Raw genomic sequence first — 25,178 nt, 5'->3', positions numbered from 1 at the left:
GGACATCAGTCCCACATCAGCCATGGAGACCCCAACATGCTGCTGAGTGATGAGGAAATGAAAGCTGACCATGCCAGGCACCAGTTTCTTGCTTTATGACCACGTGTATCTTTGTTGATGTAGACCCTGTTTACTAGTGCTGCCGTGTGCATCCCCAGCCATTGACCCAAAGACAAACCAAACACAGTGTTCTGTAGCCCAGCAGTATGCATACATATTACCATTAAAGATTCAAAACAAAACAAAACAAAAAAAGCGAAAAGAAGACAAAGTCTACCTGCCCTTTCTGTGGCTTAATTACATAGCCAATACTTCCTTTATTTCTATTAGTCCAGTCAGAGTTGGGTTTCTTTCACACGCAAATAAAGAATCACTACAAACACAGTTCAGATGTAGTATTATATAAAGGAATTCAAAGGACTAACTGTAGATGTTTGTTTCTTACAATGGGTGGTATGCTATTACACTGTGTGATTTTGAATGTCTTTTTTTTTTTTTTTAAGATAGAGTCTTGTTCTGTCACTCAGGCTGGAGTGCAGTGGCACGATCTCTACTCACTGCAACCTCTGCCTCCCAGGTTCAAGAGATTCTCCAGCCTCAGCCTCTCAAATAGCTGGGATTACAGGCTAATTTTCATATTTTCAGTGGAGACGAGGGGTTTCTCTATGCTGGCCAGGCTGGTCTCGAACTCCTGACCTCAGGTGATTCACCCACCTTGGCCTCCCAAAGTGCTGGGACTTTTTTTACAGGTGCAAGCCACCACACCCAGTCCTTGAATGTCTTATAAATTACATAATAAATAATTGTACGTTAAATAATTTCTGAAAAGGAAGACAGGCTGGGCATGGTGGCTCACGCCTGTAATCCCAGCACTTTGGGAGGCCAAGGTGGTTGGATCACTTGAGCTCAGGAGTTCAAGACCAGCCTGGTCAAGATAGTGAAGCCCGCCTCTACTACAAATACAAAAATTACCTGGGCGTGGTAGTGCGCGCCTGTAGTCCCAGCTACTCAGGAGGCTGAGGCAGGAGAATCGCTTGAACCTGGGAGGCAATAGCAGTGAGCCGAGATCGTGTCACTGCGCTCCAGCCTGGGCAACAGAGCAGGACTCCATCTCAAAAAAAAAAAAAGGAAGACAGATGTTTCAGGGAATGCAATAAAGGAGAGTTGAACTCTGGTTTCTGAATTGATGTCTAAGAATTGAATCTGAAAGAAAAAGGAATTTGAGGGGAAGTGGCAGGGCTGGGAGAAGGGCAGTAGGGGCAATCTTACTACCTTCCAGAGTGCATGGATTTTCCTGGTGTAGAGTGGGCACCATGCAAAGTGACCAGGCCCTAGTCATCTCGCCAGTGCATCACAGAGAAAACTGCCTTCCAGGTGAGGGCGCCTGAGCACAGAGCTGTGGGCTTGCTGCCCAGAATGGGCAAGTGGATGTGGAAGTGGCCAGCCGCAGCCCATCTCCCAGGAAGAAGGCTGGGGGCCACCACCCCCAGCACCTTCTAAAGCATCCCATGTGGCCCATGAGAGAGTTGGACCCTGCCACATAGGGGATCTTAATCCAGTAAATGACCTGCAGAGAAGCACCAGAGATAAGCATAGCAGCGGTCACCAGGTAAGCAAAATGACCCTTGTCCCTTTCCCTCTCCTGCCTCCACACCCCAGTCTAACACACACACAGCAGGAGCCTGCCTTAGAGAGGGAGGGGAGAAGGGCTATCTGTAAGGCAGGGTGTCCTTCCTCCTCCACGGCTGGTAGATAGAGTCCCAGTTTAAACCTTTAGGGAAGGGAATAAAAGAGATAAGATTTAAACTATGATTGAGGTTTTACAGCAAATTGACTTTTTGCATTCTAAGTTTTCAAATAAATACAGTTAGATTTTAACAAATAAAAGTAAAAAGTAATAAAATCTTCCCAAGGAATCATTAAAGAGCAAGACAGGGAGATTTAAGAGAGCATGGTTAAATCCATACTTCGAGAAGAAAACCATTTTGTGTTTCTGTCCCAGTGAATTATGACTGCCCAGGAAGGTGGTCACTCGGAGGCTCAGGCTGCATTGCTCGGTACAGAATTGGGCTGGTGGGGCAGAAGCTTGCTTCTTCCTCATCAGCTGCCCCCCAGTTCCCATGGAAATATCAGGTCAGAGGAACTCAGGTACACAGGTCTCCTCCCAATACCATCATTCAGGCAGGCACTGTGCAAATATTTCCAATCCTTACAGTGACTCTGCAGATAGTTATTTAATATAATTACCCGCATTTTACAGGGAGGAAACAGACCTTCCGAGTGGTTGGGGCTGGCCCCAGGTCACAGACCCAGCTAAGGGGCTGTCAGAATGAGGGGCCCAGTTCTGTCACCTGTGCAGCGTCTGCCCTGCCCGAGTATGCTACTTGCACGAACTCTCGCCAGAGCCCCTTAGACACCCCTGCTCCAGTCGCTCAGGCTGCTGTCCAGGGCACCCAGAATGCGAGGTGCTCCCATTTCTCCCCATTTGAGGCGGCCCTTTGCCCACCTTCGCTGGTGGATATTTCAAGTCCAGCCTCTTCCATCATATTCCTTCCCACGGTTCGGATTCCCACTGATCTTTCTGCTTTCAAATCTTCAAATCTCAAGACCCCGAATCCAGTGTGTTTGATGTGATCGTGAAGGGGCAGAGGAAGCTCTTCTCCAGGAACCCCTGAAGTTAAAAAACAGCCTCCAGCCCGGCCTGAGGGAGGAAGCAGGGTGGATTAGCTAGAAAGGATGTTGACCCCCAAGGGTCAGACAGAGGAGGGGCCCTGTGGGCAGCGGGAAGTGAAAACAGGGAGTGCCTGGAAGAGATTGTTCATGCATTCAACTGGGGCCAAACTGCATGAGTAACGGGAGTGGGTGTGCTGGCCCACGCTATATATAACCGCACCTGGAGACTCCCCCACAGCACAGAGCCCGTGTGCCCTTGGATGGTCCTGGGGTGTATGATTCGGCAAAAGCCCAAGTGAGATAGCCCAGAAAGAAAAGGTGAGGAAAGGGAGGCAGAAAGCCCTATCTTCCTCTTTTTTGATTCTCCTGAGTGGAGTCAGTGGAACGGGATGTAGGATCCACTTGGAAAGAGGAAGGCCTCCCTTCCTCTGCAAACGTGGACATCGCAGCCGCCGCTGGTAATAAACTTCCGAGAGAGAACTGACTCCACCTTCACACCAGCATTGGCTGCAGAGGGTCTGAGGATGCTCCCGGCATTCATTGACTGGTGAACTCGGGTTCTGTCCTTGAAGGTCGTTGGGCGGCTCTGTCTCTCTCCAAGTAGGGGGCGCATCCTGCAGGGTCTGTGTGCCCTGTTTTTGGAGATCACTGGACTTCTCTGGAGGAGGAGGGCTCCAGGAGGACCCCAGCATGCATGCTTCCAGCACCCCAGGTGCATCCCCCCTCCTCTAGTGGGAAATTCTGGGAAAGCCAGCCACCTTCTGAAGTTCCATTATATCTTGGGTGATAGTGGTCCTCTTGACATTGGGTGTTGTCCTTGTGCTGTCAGGTAGACAAGGTGGCCCTAATGCTCAATGATAGGATAAGGGAAGGTTCTAGTGTCTGGGGGAGGGGAGAGGAAGGTCAAGTGTGGGAAGTCAGGCATCCCTTCAGGCTGAGCAGAAGTGTAATTGATGCCGGATGAATGGGGCTTTGCCTCAAGGTATCAATATGGAGCTGTTTGGCAGAATATTTTTGAATAATGATTTTTGAAGTTTGGCACCCAGTGATCAAGAGCAATTAATTCTAAGGTGAAGTTCTCAGGAGGAGTGCATTGTTGAAATCACTTATCTGTAAAGCCTGCTATCCATTACAGAGTAGATAAGAGATGCTGTCTACCTTGGCCTTGAGCTGGTAGCAACAGTTCCACTATTGCCTCTAGCAAAGTTTCAGAACTCTAGGTCTTTTACTCCTAAACTAAAAAAAAAAAAAAAAAATTCCAGCTTTCAGAGGGATGTGTAAGGCTTCCTTTTATCACTAGGAACCTCTGCCCTTTTTCCTCAGTATTTTCCTGTTTCTCCGTTGCTCTGTTTTGCATTTCAGTGCCGTATCCTTGTGTTCTTTTTTACCTCCCCCTCCTGAATGATTTCTTCAAATCCACTCCCACTAGACTTGCCTTCCCCTCTGGGTGGACTCACTGGTGGGCATCTCATGAACCATGTACAGAAAGGATCACAGTCTTGCTCCCCTGCCCCACCATGGGGGGTTTCAGCATCCACGTCCCTAAGCTCCACAACTCCAGTGACTGTCACCCCCTCAGCAGCCCACCCTGCACATTTTGGTCACCCTTACCTACTCGTCTCTGAAATTGCCCTCTGCTACTTTCTCCTCTCATCCCAGGTTCTCCCTCCCTTTTTCCCAAGCTCTCTTCAGATCTCACTTCCTCCATATGGAACTCAGAACTCTCGAACCCCAGTCTCACCAGCACTCTCTGGCCCTCCTGTCTGCCTTCACCCCTGCTGCTAAAAGCACAGCCTTGGATGAATCCTGTCGTCTCATCTCTGTCTACAGGGGAGCTTCTGCACACAAGAGCCTGAAGAGGGATGCCGATCGATGAACTCGCCTTTATCAGGGCCTTCAATGGTGCGGAACAGAGCTTGCTGCTCTTCTCGGGCCCACCCCTGCCAATGCCCCTGCCCCTCCCAACACGCACCACTGTGCCCTTTCAGGTCTTCACCCCACTCTGATTTTACAAAGAAAACAGAAGGGAGCCCTCTCAGCTCCTCCACTATCTCATTCCCAGATCCCTGAACCTCAACCCAGAAAAACCTTCCCCACCCCATCTCCCACTCACCTTCCTCATTGGGTTCTCTCCTCCTTCAAGGCCTCACACACACATTAGCACTTTCTGGAGGCCTTCCTCTTCCATGGTAATGCTCAGTTACTGTCAGCCATTATTACGTTTATCCCATGCCCCTTTACAAGGAATCCACCACTCTGCCTTTTGCCAAAGCATAGTTTTTATACTTTTCATTGCATTGAACACACCATTACAATTATTTGTCTATATATCTTTCCCTTCTACAGGATGACAAGCTCCTTTAGGACAGGGAATGTATGTGTCTTATCTTTGAAGACAATGTACAGTGTCTGGCATGTAATAGATATTCAATAAATATTTGATGAAATAAATACCTAAATAAGTAGCTGACTTCTCAGGTAGCTCTGTGATATCAATATGTTCATCTATTTATGGCAGCAATTAGCATCACTTCAAGAGATTTTAAAACTGAAACACCCTGACTGCAGGCAAAACCAATTAAGTAAGAATCTCAAGGGGCCAGACCAAGCCTCAGTCTTTTTTTTTTTTTTTTTTTTTTGAGACGGAGTCTTGCTCTGTCGCCCGGGCTGGAGTGCAGTGGCCAGATCTCAGCTCACTGCAAGCTCCGCCTCCCAGGTTCACGCCATTCTCCTGCCTCAGCCTCCCGAGTAGCTGGGACTACAGGCGCCCGCCACCACGCCCAGCTAGTTTTTTGTATTTTTTAGTAGAGACGGGGTTTCACCGTGTTAGCCAGGATGGTCTCGATCTCCTGACCTCGTGATCCGCCCATCTCGGCCTCCCAAAGTGCTGGGATTACAGGCTTGAGCCACCGCGCCCGGCCGCCTCAGTCTTTTTTTTAAAGCTTCCACTGATTGCAGTGTGCAACCTTCTTTGAGAATCACTGGTTTATAGAAGGTAGAAACTCAGTATCTAATTCAATATGTTGTGTTACAGCAAGAGCCTGACTCTAATCTAGTAAGAAAGACAAGCAAACCAGAGATAGATTCTTGAAATGATGAGCAATAACAAATTTGGCAGTGAGGCCAGTGGAAATGCATTGAGGAAGCGGGGATTGCTTGCCGCCTGCCAACAGGGTGTCTGTGTTGTCAGCTCACGTCAGTCTCGTCAGTCTCCATGCAACTAGATCATTGATAAGACTTTGGAGAAAAGAAAGAGGACCCTGGTGAGTCAGGAGGACAGGCTGTGTCGAGGTAAGAAGCAGAGGAGAAATGACAGAAGATTCTCATCTAGTGACTTTTCTGAAATGACTCGTGTCCGTTCCTGAACTTCAAGTGTTTTCGATTAAGAATGGTCCCTAAGGCGAGGCATGGTGGCTCACACCTGTAGTCCCAGCACTTTGGGAGGCTGAGGAGGGCGGATCACCTGAGGTTGGGAGTTCGAGACTAGCCTGATCAACATGGAGAAACCCGTCTCTACTAAAAATACAAAACTAGCCAGGCGTGGTGGCAGCGTGCACCTGTAATCCCAGCTACCCAGGAGGCTGAGGCAGGAGAATAGCTTGAACCTGGGAGGCGGAGGTTGCAGTGAGCCGAGATTACACCATTGCACTCCAGCCTCGGTAACAAGAGCGAAACTCTGTCTCAAAAAAAGAAAAAAAAAAAAGAAAAAGAAAGAATGAAAGGAAGAAAGGTCCCTATGAAGTAAGTGTAGATCAGGGCTTTGCTCTCTGAATGTGATCCATCAGCCTAGCCTGGGAACTTGCTAGAAGTACAGAATCTTGGAACTTCATTTTAGCAAGATGCCCAGGAGATCTGCATGCACATTCATTTGAGAAGTACTGTTCTGGACCAATCTAAAGCAGAAGTGCAGAGATGGTCTGAGATGCAGCATTCCTGGATGATCTCCTGCAATGCAAATGCCAGTGGTCCAAGGAGACTCCATATTTGGTATTTCCTTGTGCCAGCCAGTGGCATTAGCAATCACTGCTCCAGCCTGCCCTGTCCCCTGGTTGAATCCCTTTGTTTCAAGTGAGAGGAAAACAAACTCACAGTAAATGAACTGAATTTGCTCACATAACTGAAGTAGTCAGAGGTACAGCTCACCCCCTGGGAGTCTTGATATTGTCACCTGGGATCCAGGTTCTCTGTGTCCTTGTTTGGCTTTGTGTCCATTCTCCACTGGTAATCTCCTGGCCTAACTCTCATTAAAATGGCTGAAAAAAAAAAAAAAAAAAAAAGGCTGCATTGGTTATGGACCATCACCCTCACTGTGTCCAAGGAGGGCTGCTTCCAGTCACTCTCTTATTTGTTTATTTATTTATTTATTTATTTTGAGATGGAGTCTCTCTCTGTTCCCCAGGCTGGAATGCAATGGCGTGATCTCGGCTCACTGCAACCTCCGCCTCCTGGGTTCAAGTAATTCTCCTGCCTCAGCCTCCAGAGTAGCTGGGATTATAGGTGCCCACCACCACACCCAGCTAATTTTTGTGTTTTTAGTAGAGAGGGGGTTTCTCCATGTTGGTCAGGCTGGTCTCAAACTCCTGACCTCAGGTGATCCACCCGCCTTCTAAGTCACATCTGTCCTTTAACTGGATAACAGTGGGGGTTGGGGGGATGGGCAATGCCAACAAGCTTGAGACATGCAGGCCTCACCCGAGTGACCTCCACCCAGACCTCATGACTGACCATGCTGAAAGGGCAAGTACCCCAAAGAAAAACCAAAGTTCTTCTGAGGAGACAGCAACAACTGCCATGGTCACATCCCATCTGAGAGGACAAACAGGGAGCGCTGTCCCCAATTCTTAAGATGCAATACAGTGCTGGTCACCAGTTCTTAAACAGCAATACAGTGCTGGTCATGTGGGTTTTACCGTATTTCTCTTTTTTTGAGATGGAATTACGATCTTGTTGCCCAGGCTGGAGTACAATGGTGCTATCTCAGCTCACCACAACCTCTGCCTCCCAGGTTCAAGAGATTCTCTGGCCTCGGCCTCCCAAGTAGCTGGGATTATAGGTATGTGCCACCACGCCCAGCTAATTTTGTATTTTTAGCAGAGACAGGGTTTCTCCATGTTGGTCAGGCTTGCCTCCCAAAGTGCTGGGATTACAGGCGTGAGCCACTGCACCCGGCCTATGGTATTTCACTTCAAAATTTATTTAACATGAATCCAGGGAGTAGAGTTGCACCTTTGATCACAAACATGCTTTCTGAAAAACTAATTTTAGAAATCCTCTACAGAAATCATTCACCCTACATCCACATCCCTGATTCCAGGGAAAAGCACTCAAACATTACAAGGCTCTTTTGCAAACCATAGCTAATTTTTGGTCTGAAAGTAGCCAAGCTCATTCAAAGTCTTAAGTAAGTAGTATGAAAAAGAGCAAGATATACACTCTACGTTTATCATGGAGAATGGCATTTATTAATCCATTTTATTAGCTCATTCCACAGGTACTAATCTACCCCAACCTTTGAAAAGCCTCCTCAGAAACTAATATTTCAAACTTCTAACATTTAAGGGACAAAACACAAGCTCCTAAGAGGGTGTCACCCAACCTTTCTAGGAAGTAAGGTCAACCGGAGAAAGTAGGGGAGGAGCGTTCCACCCGACAATGTTATATTGTTACTCATATTTTATTGGATCCCCACCTGGGCCACAAAGTTCTTGAAAATGAGAAGAGCAGCAGCTAAGATTCCCTCCTCCCATCCCTGACACCCCACACCCATAGTATGGCGGTGCTCTGCTAAACGGCCTCCCATGGAGCTGCTTAAAGGGAAGCCTGGCCCTTTCCACCTGGGTGTCCCCCAGCATATGCCCTCTCCCCCCCACACCGCCCCGCCATTCTCCGGGTGCCTGCGCCCACAGGTCCCCTGTCCTCTAGTTTGGGGGTCAGGTTTGGCCAGGAAACCAGGTGGGCAACAGGATTTTCTCCAGGATTTATTTCCTGGTCCCATCCTTCTGGGCCACAATCAGCAGTAGCTTCTTTTTTTTTTTTTTTTTTTTTTTTTTTTTTGAGATGGAGTCTCGCTCTGTCGCCCAGGCTGGAGTGCAGTGATGCGATCTCAGCTCGCTGCAAGCTCCGCCTCCCGAGTCCACGCCATTCTCCTTCCTCAGCCTCCCGAGTAGCTGGGACTACAGGCGCCCGCCACCACGCCTGGCTAGTTTTTTTGTATTTTTTTAGTAGATACGGGGTTTCACCATGTTAGCCAGGATGGTCTCGATCTCCTGACCTCGTGATCCGCCCGTCTCGGCCTCCCAAAGTGCTGGGATTACAGGCTTGAGCCACCGCGCCCAGCCAGCAGTAGCTTCAAGGTCAGAGCTCCTGGCTGGCAGAACTCCTAAAGCCTCAGTCATCGTGGGCCCCAGGGACTGCTTTGCCATCATCCCAGTCAGGCCTGATGAGTGCAGCTTTGAGCGCCTGGGGCCCTGGATGCTTCCAGTCCTGAGATGGATTCACATATATAGACCATTCATGATCTTTCTTCGGGCACCCTTTAAGTATGTTAGCTGTTTCCTGCTGGGCCCTGAATAACACATACACATTTAATTTTGCAGAATATAAAATCTACATACACACTTACTTTTTTAAGAAAACCTTTATTTTTCAAATTTACAACATGTCAATAACCAAGAACTTTAGAAATAATGACTTAAAATGTAGAAGATACTGAATAATTGTTAGTAAAATGTTTAAAACTAGTTGGAAGAAGACTACTTTTGGAGGAAAAAAGCGATTTCTGCCACTGCCCATTAATTTTCCACTTTTAAAATAATCAAACTTTAATGCAAAAAATAATGTGCATAAGTAGAAAATGGAAATAGATTGTCTTTGCATATGCTTAAGCTGAGCACATTTTTCATTGCCTCCTTTGAGACGTTAACAATATTAAACACTGTCTTTACTGGAAAGTTCCTTCTGAGAAAGACAGGGATATTTCCTACATTCTGACAGTCTTCGTAACACATGGTAAACTCGTAACGCAACTCAGAGGCCTGAGCAGTGAGGTTAAAGTCGGCCAGGGCGCCTGGGCTGTTCCCAGGAGACTCGACTGGCTGCGTGGGGTCAGCGCCGTCAGGCACGGCGCGTCTTCGGAGGCGGCGTCAGCTGCCCCGGCGCGGCGGGTGCTGCTGCGGCTGCTGCATCTGGAAGCCGCGCGCGCCGCCCGCCCGGGGCGAACCCATCGCCCACAGTTCACGTGCGCGGCGCCGGGGGGTCGCCAGTAGGCCCGGCGATGCGGGGGCTGCGGGCTTGCAGTAGAGACCCCCAGGTGCCGGACAGGCCTGGGGCAGCGCGGGGCGAGGAAGGCGGGGTCCGGCTCCACGCGGTCAAACCGGGACGTAGGGCGTGGGCAGCTGTGGCGGTGGAGCCGGATTACGACCAGAGCCGTGTGCGGGGCAGCGACCCGCAGGAGGGAAAGCCCTGCGCGGGGAAGGGCAAGCCCAGACCGCTCAAGGCTACGCGGCCGCCTACGGTTGGGGGCTGGTACTGGTCGCTGGCCTGATCCCGCAAGATGCCCGCGCTGCGCCGCCTCCTGGAGGAAGGCAGCTCCTCCTCTCGCGCCCACCTCGCTGGGTACCCAGTTGTTTCCCAAACTCACAAAGCGCAGACATCTTCCAAGAGGACAGGAAGCCTGCAAAGAAGAGCCCCACACACTTTTATCACCCAGACGACACAGTGTGAGAGTTTAAGTTCACATTAACCATGACGCCAGAGCAGCGACCCCATCAGCCTACGTTTATCGGGGCAGATCTCACCTCCTGGAGAGAATCAGCTTCTTAGGTCTCAGCCTTACGACAGGAGGGCCCGGGAAATGCCAATAAGCCATCCACGCAGATCAGCACCTGCCCAGGTAAGCAGGCAACGAGGGACAATGCTCCAGGAGGAAGTAACCCACCCAGAGTTTTCTATGCACCTCTCTCTGCCAGCACCCCTGAGATACAGAAAGCACCGGTCTTGTAAAACATTGTAATTATGGTGTGCACAATTTTTACTCCTTTTCTTATGGAGTGAAACGTGCTCCCCAGTAAGTCTACATTTAAGTACAGGTACTATCTGTTCTGTGCATAAACTCAATTTGCACATGTGTGAGGGGGGTCTCAGGGCTCAGACTGTACACGATGTAAAAGATTAAGTCACAAACTGACACTGGACTGGAGATGGGACAAGTGGGACTGACCCCACGGAAGAGTGGAGAAGACCATCAACCGGTAAATCGAAGTCCATCTTCTAGGAATAAAAGACCGCCAAATGTATACTGTTAACTGAAAATGCAAGTTTCAGAATAGTAGGGAAATGCGATCCCATGGGGGGTTGCGGGGAGAAACTCCTTTGTATGACTGTAGATAGAAAATGTGTGCGGCTGGGCGCAGTGGCTCACGCCTGTAATCCCAGAACTTTGGGAGGCCGAGTTGGGCAGATCGCCTGAGGTCAGGAGTTCCAGACCATCCTGGTCAACGTAGTGAAATACCGTCTCTACTAAAAATTCAAAAAGTAGCTGGGCCTCGTGTTGGGCGCCTGTAATCTGAGCTACTCGGGAGGCTGAGGTAGAATTGCTTGAACACAGGAGAGGGAGGTTGCAGTGAGCCGAGATTGCACCACTGCACTCCAGCCTGGCGACAGAGCCAGACTCTATCTCAAAAAAAAAAGAAAGAAAGAAAATGTGCTCAAGGGAACACAGGACATGTATCTGAATATCTGAAGTTGGGACTGGAGCAGGGAAACTGTTTTCATATGCTGCTTATATTTTTATGAAATAAGTAAGTTTTAAATAAAGCTATAATGCAGAATATAAAGGGTTTTTACACTGGTTTGATTAAAATAAACTCGGGCCATTTTATTCCTTCTCTTAAAAGCAAAAAACAGGCCGGGTGCGGTGGCTAACACCTGTAATCCCAACACTTTGGGTGGCCAAGGCGGGGGGATCACTTGTAGTCAGGAGTTCAAGACCAGACTGGCCAACATAGCGAAACCACCTGTCTACTAAAAACTAAAACAATTAGCCGGGAGTGGTGGCACGCGCCAGTAATCCCAACTGCTTGGGAGGCTGGGACAGGAGAATCGCTTGAAACCGGGAGGCAGAGGTTGCAATGAGCCGAGATGGCGCCACTGCACTCCAGCCTGGGCGACAGAGCTAGAGGTCCATCTCAAAAAATAAATAAACAAACAAACTCTGGCCATGTTATTCCTTGTCTTAAAAGCAAAAAGCAAGCCAGGCGCGGTGGCACATGCCTATAATCCCAGAATTTTGGGAGGCAGAGGCAGGAGGATCGCTTGGGTCCAGGAGGTCCAGGTTGCAGTGAGCTGGGATGTACCACTGCACTCCAACTTGGGCAACAGAGATACCTTGTCTCAAAAAATAAACAAACAGAAAAGCCGCTCCCTATTAACTTCAAAAGACTCTGGAAATTTAACTCCAAGTGTCCACAGGTAGAGGCCATCCTCTCCCAAACTTCAGCAACAAAAAAGAGCTCTAGATTGCAAACTGGCTAGCCTGAAATTCTAAAGCTTTAGGTGGTTTCCTAAAAGGCCGTTAAATGCATTTCCAGCTCCATTTGTGGCGAGCAGTTTGAATCTGTAATAACTCAGCACCCATCTCTCAATTCCTTATTCAATAAATGAACAAGGAATACAAGTTTTTTTTTTTCTTTTAACTTGGAATAGGGGCACTCTTTTTAACTTGGAATAGGGTTGTTTTGTTTTATTTTCTTTTGTTTTGTTTTGTTTTTGCAGAACCTGGCCTAATCAGGCGGCACATTAAAACCTTTGTCCCAAGACTGCAAAATTTTGTTTTATTTATACCTGGATATAATAAGCAATTTGGTTTTGAACCTTTTTATTTAATGTCATCTCCAGCTCCCTGGACGAGTCTGCACTTGCCGGTCAAGTTTCCCTAAAAGGAAACACTAAATATGAGAATCGCTATATGCAAGAGAGTTCTCCGAGGTAGAGCCACCGACCGGCTAGTGAGGATGTTCGCGGAGCCCGGCGTCTCCCCGCGTAGAAAATCAGCCCTCCCACGTCCGGGGCTCCCGGCGCCTCGGTTCCCTGCGCTCCGCCTCCCCCGGCGTCGGGCGCAACTGGGCGTCAAGCTGGGCGGGGGTCCCTTGCCAGCCTCTGGCGCTCGACCTTCGCCCCACCTAGGAGGCGCCGGATGCGAGACTCGCCCTTGGCTGGGCCGGCGACCCCGGCCGGCGCCTCGCCCTTCACCTTCAAGTCCCCGAGGGAGCTCGGCAACTCGGCCCAAGGACAGGCGCCCTGCCCGGCCGTCACCGCTGGCAGCGCGCTCCCGGTCTGGCTCTGGTAGTCACTGGCGTATCCCGCATCCGGGCTGCTCGTGGCGCTCCAGGCCTGCCCCACGCCCCTAAGCCCTCCGCCAGACGCGGAGGGAAAGAAGGTGGGGAGCGAGGCACGGAGATGCCCAGAAGGCTGCGCGTGTCTCGGAGGCCGAACCCGCCACCCGCGTTCCGGGCCAGTCCCAGCCCCCGGTTATCCCCGCCGATCCAGCGACACTGCGGGCGCCCCCGGACCGCGGGACCTCTTCTGAGACCATGTGGCCCACGGAGAACCTAAGCTCCCGCCGCCGGGCTCCACCTGAACGGCGGAGAACTCGGGCGCCGAGCATCGCCCGATCCCTACCCAGCAGCGAACGGCTACAGGGTTTGATTTTCCCCTCCACAGGAAAGAACGTGCAGATACACAAATGCCCTCTCCTTCCCTCCTCAGAGGAAAGCCTGCCCCAGAGGTCGCGCTGGGACCTTCCGAAGCCTTGGCGCGGTAGGCAGGCACCTGAGCCGGTGCACCGAGAAGGTGCATTCTCACCTTGGAGTTACCGTGGCTTAGGCCGAGTACACTAGCACTTTCATCTAGCGCCAGGCGGGCCCCGGCACAAAGCTAAGGGCTCAAAACTCCTCGATGCGGGCGTGCGATGTCGCGGTCTCTTCTTCTTGAGGACAGCGGTGGCCGCATGGGTTCGGGCCAAGCTGGCCGAGCTTTCCTAGCCCCACTCCCCCATCAGACCTAGGATCTTTTACCTTTTAAGTTAAAGTGAATCCGGAGCTTTGTTAATGCTCCCTAATGTAGCTGCGGGAGGAGTGTAGGTCCCTGGGGAGGGGAGCGCGCTCCGGTGACCTCTAGCGCCTCGTACGCCAACGCAGGAGGGACTCCCGGGACCCGAGGGCAGGAGGGTGCGGGGAACGGGGCTGCCACTGCCCCCAAGTCTTGCCCCTTTTATAGGATTTAGGGAAACAAATCCTCTTTTCCTAGTGGATGTAAGAAGTGAGTGAATTTAAAGTCACAGCACGGCAGTAAGCGGCCCCAGTTGTCTGGGATTGATAATGCTGGAATTGATACATACACACATATATATAACAGTACTTTGAGGTGTATATATATATGTGTGTGTGTGTATACTTTGCATAGAATACTTCGTATACACACACAAAGTATACACACACACACACACACACACACCTTTTCATATGACACGTGCATCAATATTCTGTGTGCTGTCCCCCCTACCACAATCTGTTTTGAAAAATCCATCTCCGCAGAAGAGGAGAGGAGTGCTTCGGGGAAGGGTGGAGGCACCGATGTCCTCACCTTTCCCAGTGAGGAATCAAGTCTTCCTGGTTTCGCGATGGAACTAGAAAAGGGTATGTAGTCCTGGACTTTAAAAGACAGTAATAGAAGTGGAAATAAAGATGTAACAACATTCGGAGGAAGAGCGGGGCAGGAAATTCTTAGCTGTCCTAGCAGAAAGTAAATGTCTAAAGCTCATAAGGCTAAAATTAGCCATGCAGGCACATTAATTAATTAACCACTAGACAAGCAGAATTATTAATGTAGGTAATGCCCAGTAGAGGGAAGAAAAAAAGGATTGGTTCTGACTTGTGGAACTGGGGCTGGGGAGAGATGGAAACTTCTGACAACTCTGGTTGTATTACAAGCCCATCTGCAATGTTGTTTGAGTTTTTGTAAGCATGTGCGTCCTTTATGTTTTTTTAAATTATTTTTAAATGAATAAAACTATACGTTCTCTATGTCCACAGTCTCTTTATTGAAACTACAAACCTAAATTTTTATTTTCTATTTCTCCTTCCTGTAATCTCAGTAAGCTTTTTCAGGTCAATATTATTGGTGCACATGTGTGCACCTCTGATCCTTACTATTGTATTCAAACGTCCAAACAAATATTTATTTTAAAAAGCAGAAGCATCCACTATATAATGGGCAGCTATAAAATTGCTCCTTCCATTTTGCTGGTGTCTACTAATTTTCTTCCTATCAGTCCTCCCACATCCATCAGTTCATAGAAATAACTTCTGAGGACTGAGGGATTTAAAAGCCTGCGAATCGCATTTCAGTATTACCTGGAACTACTGGAAGCCAGAATCTTTTCTTAATTTGCCGTTCTCCCCATTACACTCTGCTTATCCATCCTCAAGATTTCAGACCCTGTTCAGTTCTCAAAAAGTAAACACCATGGAAATACGATTCAGGACTTCAGAAGCCATACTGGTGGGAGGAGGGGCTAACAGAAAGATAAATGTTGGCAAGCTTGATACCACATTCACTATGTCCCAATTAACTGTCCCTTTTATAAAGATCTTAAGATTTTCATGCAAAATGGGAGTTCCTATGTATTAAGACATTCTATACAAAGTTCTCCAACTGACAATTATTTTTTTCTCATTTTATAATCAAAGAGACTAAGCTGAGCTGTCCAAAGCACAAAGTAAAACACAGATGCTATGTCTCCAGCAAACACAGACAATCTTACAAGGCTGTAAAATTATCATTCCACTAAGGAAAGCACCCGGGGGAGGTGAGTTACTGTTGTTTTTTCTTTCCCAATGGAAGAATGGAATTACACTCCCGAAGTCAGCTGAGATAGAAAGAGATACATAAAATCAAAAGATAGGGAAGCCGGAGAGAGGGAAAGATCACTTTCTGTGGCACTGAGGCACTCCCTTCAGCGTCATCTCATCTAATCCCTACAACAATTCAGTGAAGCTTTCGTCATTATCCAGAGTCAACTTTGGCAAAATGTTTTACCATCACCCCTGCTTTTTACAGATGAGCTGGCTGGAGTGCAGAAATGGTCAGTGATGTCTCCAAACTCACAGAGCTAAGTTTCTGAGCCAGGTGAGCCTCTGATTCAAAGTGCAGAGATTTTTTCTTCTTCCAGAGGACAGACACTACTGGCTTTATTCATAGAGCTGTTCTCTAGTCCTTGCTCCAGTAGTTTACAGTCTGAGGTTACAGTTTTGTGTTCAAACACATTGTTCGAGAGAAAGGAATAATAGCCACCAGGTGACTGCCTCTAATAGAAAAGAGGCGGCAAAGCAGGAACTCTTGAGTTTCCTTGGGGCTTCCCAAGAGAAAACTGAGGTACCAACTACCAAGCAAGTTATTCAGTCCGTTTTCTGAGCACTTACCCGTGACAAGTCCGGTAATAGTGAAAATGAGACAGTCCTTAACCAAGAGCAGAAAACTGCTGGCCTTCACTGCATACGCACCACGGTTCTTTTTCTTGCCTAACAAGTTATCAGGCTTATGGGAGGGCACTGACTCACAGAACTGGGATCCACAGCACAGCTACTGATGTTTATTTTTTTCCTTATCTGAACCTCCACACACACAGTGGCCTCACAAGATCATCTTTTGGAGCAACATCAATTTGGGGAATACTTGTTAGGAAGTCAACTTTGGCAAAATGTTTAAGACCTCAATTCAAGTGGAAATAAGATTGTCAAAGCTAAAATTTATTCAGCAAGAAGAGATTTTTAAAATATTTTATTTAGCCAAGTGGTTTCTTGAATCTGAGCTACAGAGAAATTTTTACATTAAAGAACATCATTATTATCACAACTTATTTAGCACTTGCTGTGTACTAGGTGCTGCACTGAGACATTGGAGTTTCCAGTATCTTGAACCAACCTGGGAGAAATATCAGTGGTGAGGGTTCAGTGTTTGTATATGGAGGATGGTGCAAACTGAATTATTCCCATAAAGCTGCTACATAATTCCAGAGAAAGCACACAGCTACCTTCCCATTAGAAGGAGGGTAGGGATAGGTGTTATAGTGAGAAACTGAGATGCTGCTGGATCCCAGGCCAGAGGACCTAAAGAAATACTCTGTCCATTAGGAGCCCACCCTGTGGAGGAACTTGAGCCTACTCCAGATGGGGACTGGGTAGGAACATCAGTGCCATTTTTCTTCAGATGAATATTGTGGACCCAGAAGGAAGCACCTTGTAAGCAGGAAAAATAAATTTGTGCTGAAATAATGGATGTAAAATACTTCTCCCTGTCCACTATTGTCAAAACAAATCAGAGAGGAACAGGGGGAGGAAGGGAATGTTGAACATCTATTATGTGACAGGCACAGTATTAAAAACAAAATGAAATGGGACATTTTAAAATGTTAGGCTGACATGATGTCTTTTGGTTCATTGCACCCCTTTCCATTTTATCTGAACTCCTTTGGCTTGTACGTGTTTTTCCTAATATCAGTACAAATTCAAGCTGGTATCTTCTGCAGCGTGATTCAAACTAAAGATACAATAATCTACTGATAAGAATAATAAGTGAAATAAATTGTTTCATTGTAATATTATCTCTTAACTGCTTGTATAAGTAATTTACAAGTTTATCTGTAATTCATCAGACTCACCTGGTAGCTTTAATAGAGATATAGTCAGCATTCTCATAGGGGAAAAATACCCTCTTCCTTATCGCTCTGGATGTCTCAAAGGCAGGCACATTCTATACTGGCATCAAATCTGGCTATCTTAGCTCATAAAAGAGCTGGATTCTTACCTCCTAATGTACTAAATGCTAAAGTACCAAAAGTAGATATGGGGAGAAAAGCAATGTATCCTTTATGTGTATTTGTCTCCAAACTAAAACAGTAAAAACTTGAGACAGATTTAATATTTTGTCTCAAAAAATCACTAGCTGGTACCTGTGGTCACTTCATCTGAATCTACTTGAGGAAACAGGGGTCAACGTACTTGGTGATGTCATGGGGGTATCCAGGCACTTGCTGATGTCACAGAGGGGATTTATGCATTTGGTGATGTCATAGCTTGGGGGGCGGGGGGCGGGGTGGTCTGTGCACTTGGTGATGACATAGAGTCTTTCAACCTAGGCAGAAGTTTTACATTCTGTCGTTCACTTTAAAACTATAATGGTCTGTAATGGACCCCAAAGCTCTACTTCTAATTTTGCCACCAGGGCCCACATCCTGGTACTTTAAAATGAGAAAGGGTTTAAGGATACCAAATGTTTTGGTAATTTAAAACTACCGAGAAAAAAAAAAAAAACATAGAAGGAATAAGACCTAGTATTTGATAGCACAGCAGAGTGACTATAGCCAATAATAATTTAATTGTACATTTTAAAATAAGTAAGAGTATAACTGGATTGTAACGCAAAGGATAAATGCTGGAGGGAATGAATATCCCATTCTACATAATGTGATTACTACGCATTGCGTATCTGTATCAAAACATCTCATGTACCCCATAAATATATACCCCTACTATGTACCCATAAAAATTAAAATTAGGAGTTAAAAAAAAATCACTAGCCGCTACCTGCAGTCACTTGATCTGCATGCTTGAGGAAAGAGAAGGAATGGGCTTGATGCTTCTACCCAAAAAAATTTGTGAAGACAAAACCCTCCATCCATGTAAATGCATGGACAATATCTTAACAATTTTAGCTCTTACTGTTTTTCCACCCGCACCTAGGAGTTAAGGATGTAATTTACAGGACTTTAGATCTTTCCCCTAAGAACTCTTTTTCTTTCTCTTTTCTGTACTTGTCTTAATATTGTTAACAGATGGCAGCCAAGGGTACAGCTGAGTCTTCTTCGGCTGACTGAGTATGATGAAAATGCCAAGTGTAGTCTGAGCACCGCCCTGAACTTAGGCTGGTAGCCCTTCTGCCCACTTCATCTACTGGGAACTCTTGGGACACCCTGGAGAAGGAGCTCAGGCTGGAAGCAGAAACAACCCACCTCAGCTAAGGGTTAGAATTTAACCTTTTTAAAGGAAGCCTGTTATGCCTAACAAAATAAACTTATCTTTCCTCACTGACACTGTCTATCCTTCACATTCCAGGAATCCCTTCTGAAAAACATATGCCATGCCTTTTTTCAAGAGAATGCAGTCAATCATTTCAGCTCAGACATCTCTCCCACATAAATGCTGTAAGCTATCCTCCAAGCCTTTCCTTTTTCTGTAGCACTTGCTGCTAAGGATAATTGTATGGTTTGCCACCAACAAAATGTAAATTCTCCCAGTGCCCATGAATACACCCTGGTCCAGAGGAAAACAGGTGAGAAGTATGTCAAAAGAACTTGTAATACAAGCCTTCATATACGTGGCAGGGGAAGGCCTGGTGACTCCTTTCCTCACTTACAAAATGGGAAAAATAGCACCTAAACCTGCAGGCTTATTGAGGCTCAAGCTGTTTAGAACGGCATCGAACAAACATCTGGCACAGGAAATGCCCATTATAAGTCACCTGTTTCCATTTATGCCTCAATCTGTAAAATGTGGTGAGACGTGCCGCAGCAATTAGCATGGCTGATTACAGGAGCTGATCCCCATCTTTTACTCACAACCCTGTAACTCAGTTTCTTCTTGATAAGGTAATGATGGTGATAGATAGTTCTCCCCTAAGTTTGTGCCATCGTCCATGTATGTATTAAATCTAAAAGCAAAAAAAAAAATTCTTCAAATAAAATGCTAAAGTGTATTAAAAGTTGTCATAATGCACATTTTATTTTGATTAGTTTCTGTGACTCCTTTATTTTAAACCCAGCAACGCCACTTCCCAAGGTGTAAAAATGTGAAGATTTAGGTAAACTGAATGTCGGAGGAGTGTAGTGTAAAGAGATGGCAGAACACAGATAAAAACATCCGAAAAGCCTCTGTGGGCCGGTCAAGCTTATGATTCAACAGTTAGAAAACCAAAATTACTTGGACATCCCCTTCTACTTAAAGTGATATACTGGAATTGAAAATATTAATTAACCGTTCGTTTTAAAAACTAAGATTACTTGAAATGAAGTAGGCTCATTCCAGAATGCTTTTCTTTTTTCCTTCCCGAAACAATTACATCAAACTTAGATATCCTAATGTTTATTTTTAGATATAGTCCTTAAATTATGTTCACCCTTTTCAAGAGGATGAGAAATTTACATTCACTAATAGACTTAACATTGATCTTAAAAATTGGGTTTTGATAAAACTAGTGTGACAGAGGTACTAGTAGAACGAAAAAACAGGATTCCAGATTTTATTTTTTAGAAGATAGAAAAAACACACCCGGGACAACATTTCTTTGATCAATAAACTTTCAGGAAATGGAGGAAGCTGTTTTGGGACACATTCAAAGCTAGTTAACTTGAACTTGGAAATAGGGTTTTTGACAATGCAACTACGGGAAACAAATCTCTGAACAAATTTTAAATGAAACCTCACCCCTCCCCAAACTGTTCAAGTGGCAGACAAAATAAATTACCATAAATTATATGCCAAGACACCTTTTAAAAAACAACAACAGCAACAACAATAACCCAGGAGTCTGAGGATTTCCTTCGCTCCTCCAGGAAGTGTGTAACACTGCTTCTGGCCTGCAGGCTGGGGCGGATCGGGGACCTGTCACACGTCAGGATAGTTGCAGTAATATACCGCGGAGCTGGCGTCGGACACCACGGAGGAAATGGCCCCGTGGCTGTCGGGGAGATTCACACTGGAGTCATGCCCCTGGTAGGGGAGGCCCATCTCAGGCTTGCACACGAAGTGCAGATACTGTTCAAATTCCGTGCGGTCCACCTCTCCGAGAAGCTCGGCGGGCTGGTTGGGGTCCGTGCCGTCCCGGCAGGGCAGTGCCTCCGGAGGGGGCGACGGCTGTCCGGGACCCGGGGGCTGGTGCTGGTGCTGGTGCTGGTGTTGGTGTTGCGGCTGCATTTGGAAGCCGCGCCCGCCGCCCGCCCCGTGCGAGCCCATCGCGCCGTAGTACATGTGCAGGGCGCTGGGTGGCGCCAGGAGGCCCGGCATCGATGGACCCGCGGGCTCTGGGCCGAGTCTGGGGTGTATGGGGCCGGCGGGAGGCTCCGGGGGGCCAGCGTAGTCCGAGACCTGCGAGTAGCTGTAGGTGCCGGCCGCCGGGCAGTCCCCGGGCATCGGGGCGGCGAAGAAAGCCGAGTCGGGGTCCACGCCGTCCAGCGGGGACGTGTCGGGCGTGGGCAACTGATAGCCGTCGAGCGGAGGCGCGCCCAGACTCTGGCAGTCGCGGTAGTGGCCGCCCATGTGCGGAGGCAGCAGCGGCGGACCGGCAGGGAAGCCCTGCTCGGGGAACGGGAGGCCCAGGCCGTCCATGGCCACTCGGCCGCCCTCGGGGCCCAGCGCCGCCGCCTGCGGCTCGGCCAGGCCGTGTAGGAAGCCGCCCTCCACCCGCTTCAGCCGCTTCACCTGCTTGCGCCGCCGCGGCCGGTACTTGTAGTTGGGGTGGTCCTGCATGTGCTGCACGCGCAGCCGCTCGGCCTCCTCCACGAAAGGCCGCTTCTCCGCCAGCGTCAGCGCCTTCCACGACTTGCCTGCACAGTGGAAGGAAGGGGGAGAGGGGCGCAGGGTTTATCGGCTGCGCTCCCGCCCCAGGCCCCTCCCCCACCCGGACGCATCTCTCCCCTCAGACCTTGAATTGAGCAACTGGGGTGAAGTTAAAAAGGGAAGTCTGGGACTCCTGAGTCCGAGCCCTTGGGGAACACCCGTCCTCTAAAGGCACCCCTTTCTTTTGGTCTCCTGGAAGCGGCTTTCCGCTCACCCATCACCCGGTCGTTCGAAAAACAGAAAAGGACACCTAGCTAGGGAAGGGGTCGAGGGATGGACACAACCGGCCCAGTTCAGGGCCAAGGGTGCTCTCGCGCCGCTCAGATGTGCCGGGAAGTCGCCTTCCCAGAGCCTTTGGACCCACGTCCCCGGCCACCTGGGGAATCCGGGAGCCGGAGAGCACGGCGGAAAGTTACTTTGGAGGCTCGGAGAACGGGAAGCTGGAAGGGAGCCGAGAGCCTTAAGAAAGGAGGTGGAGTCTCGGGCGTCAGGCTCGCAAAGAACACCGTTTGGGGCTTAAGAAAGCGGCCTAGAGATTCGCGCCAGCGCGCCCGGCCGCCTGCGTCCCTGACTCGGACTCACCCAGCATCTTGCTCAGCTCCGCGTTGTGCAGGTCTGGATTCTGCTGCGCCAGCCGCTTGCGCTCGTCCTTAGCCCACACCATGAAGGCGTTCATCGGCCGCCGGATACGGGACTCGCCCTTGGCTCTGCCCGCGGTCCCGGCCGGCGCTCCGCTGCTCGCCGGCGCCTCGCCCTTCACCTTCATGTCCCCGATGGGGCTCAGCGACTCGGCCCAGGGGCAGGGGCCCAGCCCGGCCATCACCGCGGGCAGCGCGCTCCGGGTCTGGCTCTGGTCGTCACTGGCGTATCCCGCATCCGGGCTGCTCATGGCGCTCCAGGCCGGCCCCGCTCCCCTCAACTCTCCGCCGGACGCGCCGCCTCCCCCGACCCGGGGGAGGGGGTGGGGAGCGAGGCACTGAGATGCCCCGAGGGCTGCGCGGGTCTCCCGGCCCGAAGCCGCCGCCCGTGTTCTGGCCTGTCGCGGTCTACGGTCTACAGCGTACCCAGGGCCCCCAACCGACCTAGTGACACTGCGGGCGCCCCTGGGCCGCAGGGCCTTTTCTGCACAGATGTGGCCAATGGAGCGGCGAGGGCGGGCCGGTCCCGCGTAGTTAGGCCCACGCCCAGGCCGTGGTGCGAGTCCCAAGTCCCAGTCCAACCCCACGCCCGCCCCTTGCCCCTCCCCTGGCCCCGCGCCCAGGGCTACCCCTGCCCCCGGGAAAACTAGCGGGAGCCGGGCTCTGGCGCCGCGTCCTCTCCCACCCGGGTTAGGGAGACTCGAAAAGCCATCTGGGAGGGCTGATTGTACCTTGGAATCGACGTACTTGCCCAAGGTCGTTTAGATGAACATACTGAGCGTCCATTCTATTCTCTTTAAAGCACATCTTTTTGTAGAAGCCGAGGGTGTTTCAGTGGTGGGTGACCTAGTTTACTTCCTGCACGGGCATCTTCTTCAAATGTATTTTCTCGAATGCGAAAGACACCGTTGATAATAAATTTAAAAATACAATTTTTCCCCCAGGACTTAACTTGCCTGTGTTATGTTCAAAATGCTGTGTCCAAGATAAATCCTAATTTTCTAAAGCAAGATTAAATACGGAACGACGTTCTGGATCCAATATTCCATCACTCTGAAGAATAAAGCATTTACTCATGACAAACCAACCAGTTTTTAATGTGTATCTTATTATACACATCATGTGAAGTATGAAAATGTGTACAAGATGTATATAAGATACGCATAACAAAACTTTCTCGCATGTGTTCAGTAACAGGTGAGCCTTAATACTGATTTCTAAAATGTAAAGACAGCAGCAATATTTGGCTAAATGTCCGAGTTTGTTAGGGGGAAGAGAACAATCTGTTTTAGCTGCAAAGTAACTGTGGTTCTTAAGAGTCAGTTTAAGATGGTTATTCTGGCAGACAATTAGATTTCTATACGTTTGTTTAGACTGGAATGAAATCTGAATGACTATTAAACTTGTGTTTCGATCTGGAAAAAAAAAGTTTTCAGTGAGACTTTTAAAACAAGCCCTTATACAGCGCTAAGAAATGACACAGCCTGCCACTGCTATTCGTAGCGCGCTCCGGCATTAGCAAAGGAGTGTATCCTCATAGTAACCCTGAGGTAGACTCTATCTTACAGGAGAGGAAACTGAGGCAGAGAAGTTAAGGAACTTGCTGGAGACTACAGTATTGAGAAGGTGGAATTCACACCCAGCAGTCTGCCTTCAGACTTGCAGCTCTTAATCACTAAGAGAGGCTGGTGTGTTTGTGTATTTGTGTTGGTTTTTGAGGGCAAACAACAGCCATTCCTGCATAATTAGAGATGACTTTGCAAAGAAATCAATATACCAATCTCCAGAACAGACTTTCTTTATTATGAAGGCGTGATAAAAAAGTAGAGCTTACACCTGGGATCCGAGAAGTAAAATGCTGCTGCTTTGAGTGTGATACTACAACAACAAGACTGTCTGTCCAGTCTTGCTTTTAGTGGCATCCACAAAAATACAAAACTTTTGCAAACTCCTGGCCTTCAGTTTCTCTGGCATTGCTTTTTCTCAAAAGAACTCTTACACAATTGTTTTAAGCCAACTTATATTTAATTCTGCAAGTATCTGTGAAGTCTTGACTAGAGGACAAGTTAAGAAAGTGTTTCTAGTTCCTGGGTCTCTAAGATTCAAACAAGAAAAAAAAATCTGCATAAAGAAATCATAGAGGGATGTTACTTTTACTTGGTAGTTTTGAAAGCAGTTGATTTTAGACAAATTTAAATGATGGTGTACTTTTCTTTTAAAGCTTTTTTTTCTGGAAAAAAATGGGCTTCAGAATAAAGCAAAAGCACATTGAAAATTATTAAGCAACAAAACTACAGGAGGAGAGAGAGCAATCTACAAATTAAGCCCGTGGTACCTTGTTTTTTGCTAGGGGTTTTTTTTTTGTTTTTTTTTTTTTTAGATCTTTGCTAACTTTTCTGGATAATAATACATATTTTTCAAAGATCTCAAAGCAGAATTTTCTCTTAACACAAAATCTTTTATGAACTAAGGAGTTTTCCTAGAACATTGAAAATTAAAAACAATGTCTGATCCAGAATTCATTTTTATCTGTCTAATCTGTTTGACTAATTCCTTAAAAAACACTACAGGAAATACAATCCAGGTGTGAGTCCAAAAAAGTACATGCACAGATTTAGCCCTGTACACTTTCTTCATCCTCATGCTATTCCTCACCCAGCTCATTATCTGGAGAGGTGCGCTTGGGAGCCAAGAAGATGGAGAAAATGATGGGGAAGAAAACGTGGGATTTCCATATTTTATTGATTTATTTACTTATTTATTTATTGAGACGGAATTTCCCTCTTGTTGTCCAGGCTGGAGTGCAATGGCACGATCTCGACTGGCAACCTCCATCTCGCCGATTCAAGCGATTCTCCTGCCTCAGCCTCCCGAGTAGCTGGGATTACAGACGCATGCCACCACGCCCGGCTAATTTTTGTATTTTTAGTAGAGATGGAGTTTCATCATATTGGTCAGGCTGGTCTCAAACTCCTGACCTCAGGTGATCCGCCCGCCTTGGCCTCCCAAAGTGCTGGGATTACAGGCGTGAGCCACCAAGCCCGGCCGAGTTTCCCTATTTTTATTCGCCCTTGTTCCTGGGGACGGATCTTGGTCGGGTAAGAGAAATCAGGTGAAAGTACACATCATAGGTTGGAGTAGATTTTGGCGCCCCTCCCCCTACTTCTTATAACACCCTCCCTGGGATCATAAATTCACA

The 25,178-nt window shown here is 48.0% G+C and overlaps 1 protein-coding gene across 1 annotated transcript; it reads right to left on the bottom strand.

The window, feature by feature from the left end:
• Positions 1-20,011: 20,011 nt before the first annotated feature.
• SOX17 (SRY-box transcription factor 17) lies at positions 20,012-22,436 on the bottom strand. The gene is made up of 2 exons (XM_001083536.5): positions 21,924-22,436; positions 20,012-21,328 (listed from the first exon to the last, which is right to left on the bottom strand). Exons 1-2 carry the CDS (start codon positions 22,228-22,230, stop codon positions 20,391-20,393), a joined length of 1,245 nt encoding a protein of 414 aa, XP_001083536.3. The 5' UTR covers positions 22,231-22,436; the 3' UTR covers positions 20,012-20,390.
• Positions 22,437-25,178: the final 2,742 nt, after the last annotated feature.

This window comes from Macaca mulatta, chromosome 8 (genome assembly GCF_049350105.2).
Source record: "Macaca mulatta isolate MMU2019108-1 chromosome 8, T2T-MMU8v2.0, whole genome shotgun sequence".
NCBI classification, from domain to species: Eukaryota; Metazoa; Chordata; class Mammalia; order Primates; family Cercopithecidae; genus Macaca; species Macaca mulatta.
Note: the sequence above shows the minus strand (reverse complement) of the source record. Positions and strands in the feature narration are given on the sequence as shown.